Raw genomic sequence first — 9,827 nt, forward strand, 5'->3', positions numbered from 1 at the left:
TCCCACCTGCGTTTTGGGACCTCCAGCCATTCATAGAATGGGGGGAATGTGTCCTGTCGCTGTATTAGGGAGGGTGGGAACACATCTCTTGCACCCATATAGACAGGGAATGGACGTGTTGGGGATAGGCGATCGCTATATCGTTACATCCATCTTTTGCGTCCTATCCCTCCATCCATTAGTTAATATTGGACCACAGTTCTCCAAGTCGCTGGGGGTCCCATGATGGTTCGGGTTACACAATCTTTAAAAAGTTTGTACAAACCCTTCACATCTAGATAAATCCCAAACCACAGAGCACCATATGGCGGCGAACAGGGCAGTCACCGCTCCTGTGTATTGTATAGGTGATCAGATAAGGGGGCTCTGTCCTAATACCAAGATAATGATTGTGGTAACAGTTTTTACAGGTGTAAAAATGGAGATATCTGTGTGAAAGCAGGCAGCATTTTTGTGTTGTCATTTAGAGAAGTGCAAGGTCTGGGTGACAGGGCTAAGAGATGAGCATGACATGACCCGCTCCCCGCACTGATCCATCTATATGTATCAGATAACAGGTGTACAATATCCTCTCTTCTTCCGCAGCGGTACCTAAACGGTTAACCTTGCAGGGGGGAGGAGGGGTGCAGCTCCACAATATAGATCCGGCAGCTTCACTCTCCCAAAGCCACAACACGCTGGGGTGTGTGAATGTGAGATCCCTCCGCAGGGTTGCTAAGGGTGAAACTTTTCCCCTTACTTCCTTCACTTTGGGCCAGGAGGAGGGAGGCTGCGGGATCCCGGAGGACTCGGTAAACCCCCCCACCCCCCTCAAAAATAACATCCAACAAATTATATTAGGGGACCCCCCAAAGAAAATAGATTAAGCACCCATTGCTCAACCTCCTCCTCCTCCTGCAGCTCCGAACAGACGGATTCTGACATACAACAACCGACCAAGTAAGCATTCCCGGGGCTGTCATGTGTGAGGGTGTAACATGGGGGGCACGAGTTGTGTCCTGGGAGGGGGTGGCAGCTGCTGTCATGTATGGATGAGTGTTTACAGTGTGGAGGCTTGTGTAGTCGGGTCGTATTAGAAAGTACTTGTGTGCTTTGGTCTGAGCAGGCTTGGGTTTTGATGTTGTTGTGTTTTGGTCTTCCATTACTAGTTGTTGTATATTCGGCATCACATATCTGTGTGATTATATGGGGATATAGATAGGAGATACATAGCTGCTGTAAGTGTATATGGGTGATATGTGGGCACAGGCCTGGGCAGCTGCCACCATACAGGCTGTGATGCCAGCCATAGAGGATTGCTCTGCTCCATGATATGTGTGGGCAGATCTCTGTGTGACTACAGCAGCTGTACATGGCATAAACCCTCATATAATGTCTTTATTATTGCTTTCTTCTATGGTGTACTATTGTTTTATTTATATCTATATTCAGTTTTATGTTTGTATTTTTCTCCTTGGTGGAATGGATTACAGCAGATGACAGGAAGAGGCAGACATCTTAGCCTCTCCACAATCCACATCACTCTCCAGCCTTTTGCTTCTATAACATGACCCGGACATAGAATTACTGTGGCATTAGGTGTTTGCTTTCAAGCTTCTTATAGATATATAATGTTGATTTGTGTGCAGCGTATGTTGTGATGTTATATGTTGACATGTTTGTATGGTATGATGCATATATACAATTTTATTTTTTTTCTCTGACCCCTACACCTAAAGCGCATTGAAAAGGGGTAAGAATAGGGATCAGAGTACAAGGTTATTGGCCTCCTCCCTCTCACCTTGTTTAATGTGTAAACAGCCATTTAATGTCAGCTGCGCCAGCCCTTTAAACATGCAGCAGGGGGCACCTGTGATTGGCTGCGCTCCTCCACTCCCCGCCTGACATCTAGAATGTTTTTCTTGTTATTTTAACTCTTGCTGACAAAGGCCTCTTCATAAAGGGGTGACACCACCATGAAACAAGCTGGTATCTGCTCTGTATGTGCAGGGGTTGCTTCATAGCCAAACCATATTTTGTGTCATTCTTAACTTACTTGGTAGTTACAATTATGTGGTGTATATAAATCCCCCTCCCCAATTCATAGCTGACCTATCCTGTCAATCAGTTGCCTATAAATAGGAGATAATCACCCATCTACCCAGCATATTGTCTTCTAATCCTGGATCCTACAAACTCTGGACTTTCGGGTCATTTGTCATGTTCTGCTGATGGTCGTATAACACTAGGGCTCTGACACAGAAGGCTCCATGCATAGCTGAGTGTTTAGATATATAGGACAAGGCAGAGGCTGACCAGTTTTTTTTGTAAAAAGATATAACTTGCTAATGATTTAGTCTACTGACTATATTTGGCTTTCTTTCCATCAATAGGGCAGGTTACACCCGAGCTTGAGGTTTAGGGATTGTTAATGGCTGTGCAGATTTAACCAGCCCCCATTACCAATCATGTCATAAGTATTGACTGCGGCTATGCTCCCTTCCATCTGTCAATCACATTTCATAGTGGTGGTGCACAGATCTGGTCACATGAAGGGTGTAATAGCTTAATTTATAAACATGGGCAAAAAAATTCAAACTGAAAAGTGCAGTTGATTAAAGTTTTGCATTCTATAGACTGTTTAAAAATATATCAAAAACATTTTCAATGTAACAGATGCTAATGTACAGTATTCTATCGGCTTGTGTGCGACAAAAAAAGTAATCCTATCAATCCACACACTAGGAAAATCAGAAAGCATAATGGTCAGCAGTAATAAATACAGCAGTTGTAACTACAGTAGTTCAGCTCCATAAGACTGGAAATGGTGATATAAAATGGAAAAACACAAGACGTGTGATCCAGCCAGGAGCAGGTCCTCTTTCTATCATTATTATATTTCTGCATTATGTGCACAGACCTGTGTAAGCCCCACATATGGTCAGAAAGCTCTGGCTGCTCTACGACGCTGCTGCAGTCAGGTCCTATTGTAGAATGGGTCCCTCTGGATGGCAAACCTCACCTGACATTACTATTATTTTGTGGAGAGCCCTCGATACCCCTCAAACCTGCTGGCATAGACTCGAGATTACCCCCTGTTAGGAGATGCTTAGTATATATAAACCCTAGGCACCCTCAACCAAATGATAGTCCTTACTCTAATGGCCTATGATTCATCTATATCTAGAATATGATTACTGTGATAAACGTCCCATTAGCACCCAGTTTAACATGGGCTATAATTACATGGCTCCATCATATTCCGCAGCACTTTACAAATCATAGGGGACGTGTACAAATGGCCATATGGAACAATAGGAGTGAGGACCTTGCTCAGAAGATCTTGCTGCCTATGAGGATAAGTGGGTGACACAAGAAGTATAAGGGTCCAGCCATTCTTTATAAGGGAACAGTATATTTTAATGAATAAAAATTTTGCTTCTTCAAGCAGCCATCAGCCGCCTTGTATACAAAGCCTATCATTTTTTTTTTTTTTTTTGACATTTCATCAGACGTTCTATAATTATGAAGGTCCAAAACCATGTGTGAACTGGGCCTGATTTTTTTTTTTTTTTTTTTTTTTTTCCCCCTCTGACTAGAGTCGCATACTAGACTTGGACATCTGTATCCCCCTAGGCTGCTTTCACACACAAGTGTTTCCTAAATATTTTTCCGCTGATGAAACTGACTTTTTCTAAAATCTTACATTTTAACTCTGATTTCAACCAGTTTTCTGTCAGGTTTTATGCAGCAAGTCCGATTTTTAACTCTTCGCATCAGTGTGATCTAATGTTCAAAAAAAGGTGTAGAACATGGCCTTTGTTTTCTATAGCATGAAAAACTGACTTCACCGAGATGGTGTGCACTGAGCCATGGACTGCATGTATATGTATGTGGAAAACTTAAGAAAAACTGGCCCATATAGGTTAAGCATCAGTGTCTTATTTTTATTACTGAACCTATAATTTATTATTATTATAATTTTTATTTTATTTTTTTCTACAGAAAATATGCATCTGGAGATTAAGGTCGCCCTGAATTTTATTATATCATATCTATACAATAAGCTTCCAAGGCGAAGAGCTGATCTTTTTGGTGAAGAACTAGAGAGGCTTTTAAAAGGCAAATATGAAGGGCACTGGTACCCCGAAAAGCCACTGAAGGGCTCTGGCTATCGCTGTGTTCACATTGGTGAAACGGTGGATCCAGTAGTGGAGCAAGCTGCACGCAGAAGTGGTCTTGATATAGAAGATGTAAGAGCAAATGTACCAGAAGAGCTGAGTGTTTGGATCGATCCATTTGAAGTGTCTTACCAAATTGGGGAGAAGGGAACCGTGAAAGTGTTATATTTGGAAGATGTTGAGAGCAGCACAGAGCTGGACAAAGAAATCAAGAGTAGCTTCAATCCTGAGGCACAAGCATTCATCCCAATTACAAACCAAGAGACGTCGCTGTCAAACTCTCCATCTCCATCCTTCGGTCAGTCTCCAAGTCCAACTTTCATCCCCCGTGCCACTCAGCCAATTACCTTTACTACTGCCACGTTTGCAGCCACTAAATTTGGCTCAACCAAGATGAAGAAGGGAGGTCAACGCATGGCACGATCCCCCACTAATAACCTTACAAAGCACAAGGGTCTATCTCTTTCCATGCATTCACTGAACTTCAGTCCAGCCCAGGGACCTCCATCCCAGCTTTCTCCAAATGCCAAGGAGTTTGTCTTCAGCGGTCCACCAGGGCTCTTCTATGAGGGGGATAGCCAGAACCTTCCAAGCCCTGGGCAGTTTGCCACACCGTTCAGCACTGGGAGCAGCCTGTTTAATGAAAAATCACCTTTTGTGGATGGATTGAACTTCAGCCTCCCCTATCCAAGCCAGCCTTTCCAGCCTGTTGTCCTGGCTAATTGAGGTGAAGAAAATATATAATTTTTTTTTTTTTTTCAAGAATTGAAGATCAAGATTTAAGAATTTAAACTTTTTTTTTTGTTTTCTTCTTTTGGCTCCTCAAATGATAACACAAGTAGATATTACTGGGATACAAAGTACTTGGGTTGCAATGCTACTGGACACTTGTGAAGTTCTCACCTTACACAATGAATGATGAGTATATATGTGAAATCTATAATTATGGAGAACTATTTTTTTTTTTCCCTTTATGATTGGATGCGTCAGAATCCTCCTCAATGTGCCCTAAAGAGGAAGAGAAGATAACTTGGTCTGCATGGTCATATCAAGAGAACAGTGCCTGTGGCAGGATTGCCATGCTTGGAGTTTTTGTATTTTTATTCAGTCTATTGACAGTTTTGCCCTCTGCCAGCCTAGAGGAACATCTCTACTCACAGTTTGTATTATCGGGGGTTAGATTTCTTATTTATTGCTGTATGAGTTCCTTTTTCTATTGCTACATTTTTTTTATTTTAATTTAATTTTTTTTCTTTTACTATATTGTATCACTTCCCTTCACAGTAGGTATGCACTAGTACTTCAATCTGGAGAAGGCATCACACTTGTAACAAGACTACAGGAATCTCCTGAAATCTCCTTTAAGGTTATATGAATGTATGTGTTCATGTTATAGCAGCATTGATGCTGTGATCTATTGGGAGAGTTAGCGGCCACATCATGGTCTCCATAGAGGTCTATTGCACCCAGTTACGGAGCGGTGACCTATCTGTCTCGCCGTGTTGTGATCTGGTCGGACGGCCGCCATGTGAAAGATTGGACATGTCCTATTTTTCGGTTGTGACCGCTTGTCATTTTAAGAAAAAGTGAGGAGCGCTCACCCCTCCGTTATCTACCTGGCTGCTTGCTCGCCCTGGTTACGATCCGGACGAGTTCACATCTGTACAAGAGGCCATCTCCCTTCTAGATGGATTCTCCACTTCTGCATATTCCGTGTATGTCAAACCTCTGTGTTTAATGACTACCCGCTGCAGTTTCATGCGATTATCTCAGAGGTTTCTCTGTATTCCAAGTGTGAATTTACATTTGTCGTCCCAGTAACTGCAACTTTGGTGTTTCTGCCTTCTCCAGATATGAAGCTTCCACAGCATAACTGGGAGACTTTATCTTGCACTTTTATTTGAACCTGAATATATTTTTTGGAAGAACAGTATTATAAAGACAAAATTCATATAGCTCCATTCTTTAACAAATATTCAGGTTTAAAAGACCATATTATGTTTAAAAACTCTTCTCAACTCTTTTTGTAGAAAGCAAATTTAGCTATATTGAAGCAAGTGGAAACTTGCAAATGATATTCCTTGTCCACAATAGGCCAGCTGAGCCAAAAAAAATGGCATTTGGGGGCAGGGCGGGAGAGACTAATATAGAAACAAAATTTTATATTATATATAAATATATTTTTTAAAGTGTTTATAAATTCATTTTTATTTATTTTATTTTCTAAGACATTTTTTGAAATAAAACTATCAAGAATCGGAAATCTAAATATTATATATTATAAAAAAAAAAATAAAAAAAAAATATAGAAGAAAAAGAACAAAAACTATGACAGCCCTTGGTAAGCTAACTTTCATTTCTATATGTGTCCTTAACAATGTAGATGAACATCTTTGTGGAAACTTAGTATCCGGAGAATAAAAGTCTTTTTGTCGGACTTTTGTGTTCCTTTCTATAAAGGCAGAGTTATTTCCCGTGAAACTGATAAGTGACTGCCAGGCAGCAGCGATCTAATCTAAATGACTCCAACTTGACGCTTATCCTATACGGCTCGGACTGGTAAACCTGGAGATGAGGGCAATCTTGTCCATTTAATATTTCGGCAGCCCTCTACTGACTGTATTAATCTCGTAGTCACACCTGCAGATCTCCAAGCATGTTGGGTCTGGTTTTACAAAATCCTGCTTTTTGACTCACCATAGAAATTATCTTTACAGTAATGTACAGCAACTTTTTACAGTTCTAGAAATAAAAAAATGTACAATCCTATTGTAAGCAATTATATATTTTGCCTATTTAGAATTTGGGCATAATTACATGAAAGACAAATGCCATAAATTTGTCCCCTAAACCGTGTAGCAAACATCTTGTCTACAGTAATGTATACATGTAGCCCCTGTGACTATATGGCACTATATACAACAGAGATTCCTCCTAACGGGCAACTTTCCAGGAAAAAAAGGCTTCTGTGTTAAAGCATTTAATGAAGTGAGGCACTTTTTTATTTTTGAAATTTTTGATTTTTTTCTTGGGAGGGGGGGGATTCTGATTCGTGTGGAATTTGCTATTCCAAAAAAAAAAAACCCTCTTCCAAAATCTGAAGCATGAAGGTGTTGTAGGGCTCCCTAAACATCCATGAGTTGCATGTTGTAACTTTTGTAGCACGAGAAAAAGCACTCGTGGACAAGGGTCCTTAAGTGTGCATGAGCTGCTACTGAGTAGTATGAGCCTAGTATATCGGTAATGCCAACTTCAAAGCAAAATAATAAGAGTAAAACTTTTTTTTTGGTCGAAGGCCATGTAATTCTAATATTGGAACTTTAAAGAATTGAAATTTTTTTTCATTTCTTCATAAAAAATCTAGAACATGTAAGCTATAAAAATCCTAAAATGAGAGAAAAGCGCATCCAAAAGATTTCCTTAATCTCCTTATCTTGTATTCAAGATATAAAGATGTATTTAGTTGGACTGGGAATTGGACTTTGACCATAAGGTTAGGAATCTACTTGTCTCTTGTGGTTGGTAGAAATGGGTGGATTTCAAGGAATTTGATGCTGATGCCAAGACCTTAGTCTGAGGATGTGTTTACATGTTGCATGTTCATATGATAATGCACTGCAAACACAATTGAGTTGCGTTAACAAACGCAACGTGTAACCACAGCCTGAGGATCCATATCCAGGTTCATCCCCCTCCCCCAATCGGCAGTTTTCAAAGACCAAGGCTGCACCCTGTTAATCATTGCACATGTGCTTAACTCCGCCCCATTAACTTTAATGCGAGAGTGTTGTAGTACCTCACCCAACCACTGAAAATGTTGGGCGCTGTGTCTGATAATGAGTGCGGGGAGTCAGATTTCCTGAAAAGGGTAACTTTAGTTTAGAACTGATTGCTTCCCACCCAAAAGAAAAATTGGTGAAGTGTCACTTGGATGTGTACAACCAGTCCTTTAACATTTAACCCATGAATAGTATTTGCTTTAGCGGAAGGGCTCTTCAGCTACTGAAATTCACATTGTGCTCAAACATAACTGGTATTACTTCACAAGTGTAAAAACTACTACTACACGTTCAGGTTGCTACAAAGCATTTTCCTCCTCTGGCAACCCATTTTTTTCTTAATAAAACACTAGAACCTATGTGTTTTTTTTAGTTTTTATTTGCATTTATAAAAAAAAAATAAAACAAAAAAATAGTTTGCTACATTTGTAAAATGTGAGAGGAATATATTCTAAATATATATTTCTAACGTACATTTAAGCTACACTTCTGTTTTAGGGTTTTTTTTTTCTTAAGCAAAATTAAAAAAAAAAAAATCCCAAGGATTGAAATATTTTTTCAAAAAAGAAAAATGATAAAAAAACAAAAAAAAATACAGAAAACTGCCTCTTCTCAAAGCGGATACAGTGTCTAATCTTGTACAGAAATTCAGATTTAAAGATATAATCTTTATATTACAAATCAAGATATTGACTTAAATAAATGTTTAAAATATAACAGGTTTTGTTTTACCTTTTTTTTGTTTAACGCAGGTCGATGGGTGGGATGGGGAAAATTTTTAGTTTATTTACTGAAAAAACAAAATTATAAAATTAACTTGATTTTTTTTTTTTTTTTCTCTCTCCTTTCGTGTAATTTGTTTTGGAACATTGTGCAATATTTGATGGCCTAATGGAGTGTTAAGTTTCAGATGTACAGTTTATATTGTTCCAAAGTTTTTTAAGTTTGTATTAAAAGCATGATATTAACTTTGTAGTGTTGTGGCTTTTATTTCATATCTTCATGTGGGATGGAGATGCGCTTTTTTTTTTTTTTTTTTTTTTTTTTTTTTGCGGGGGTTGGGTAATCCTGGGCACATAAGCAGCAGCCTTGCGTCCTAGCACTGTAAATCAATGTTCTTTTTATTCAACAGAAAAATATGCAATGTTTTGACAACGTCTTTGTCAAGAATGATGTGCCAAAGTCAAACCCTACTGTTGAGCTATTTAAGGCCTCGTGAATGTATGCTCGCCAGACTCGAGGCCTTACAGCGGCGTACGGGAGAGAGGAGGGGTGAGCACTCCTCACCTCTCCCCTCTCTGGTGAAACCTGAATGGCCTACACCGTAATGTGACAAAATGTAGGACATGCCCTATATTTTATTTTATTTTTTGCACCCGCCTGGTGCAGTGAAACGGTGTTTAATAGACGTCTCCATGGGGCCTAAGGCTCTGTTTGCACCTGTGTTTTGCAGGATTTGTTAGACTTCTGTCTTGGCCAAAAAAAAAATAAAAAAATTTCCACTATAGATAACTAAAAAGTAACAGTTTACGTTCTGTTGTTTTGATAGTTATGCTAAAACAGAGTGTAAACTGGGTCTAAGACCCTGATCTGCTCACTGCACTGAAGGATATACCTACCCGATAGAGGAAGGGAGCAGCTAGTGGTTTATGGTGGACACCTTCTGCTCCGGCCTTTGAAAACAGCGATGGCTTCTGATTGGAATAAACGAAATCTCCTTGTGCTGTGTCCGTGTGTAATACGGGAACTGCCCAGAATATGTGACTTGACTTCGGAAGTAACGCACACAGATCTTAATAGGGGAAAGAAAATAGGAAAGTTTGTTCAAAACATGGAGCGCAGCTGAAGTGAACTTGTGTTACTTCAGCTCATTGTTTGGGCCAGTTAT

The 9,827-nt window shown here is 39.7% G+C and overlaps 1 protein-coding gene across 1 annotated transcript; it reads left to right on the plus strand.

The window, feature by feature from the left end:
* The first annotated feature begins 687 nt into the window (after positions 1–687).
* Positions 688–8,907, plus strand: TOB2 (transducer of ERBB2, 2). Its single transcript, XM_072128391.1, has 2 exons — positions 688–939; positions 3,985–8,907. The coding sequence occupies exon 2, from the start codon at positions 3,990–3,992 to the stop codon at positions 4,884–4,886; it is 897 nt and encodes a 298-aa protein (XP_071984492.1). The 5' UTR covers positions 688–939; positions 3,985–3,989; the 3' UTR covers positions 4,887–8,907.
* The last annotated feature ends 920 nt before the right edge of the window (positions 8,908–9,827 follow it).

Source organism: Engystomops pustulosus, chromosome 10 (assembly GCF_040894005.1).
Source record: "Engystomops pustulosus chromosome 10, aEngPut4.maternal, whole genome shotgun sequence".
In the NCBI taxonomy this organism is placed as follows: Eukaryota; Metazoa; Chordata; class Amphibia; order Anura; family Leptodactylidae; genus Engystomops; species Engystomops pustulosus.

Excerpts from the sequence above, each read along its gene's own strand:
- TOB2 (XM_072128391.1), top strand. The coding sequence starts at position 3,990 with ATGCATCTGGAGATTAAGGTCGCCCTGAATTTTATTATATCATATCTA.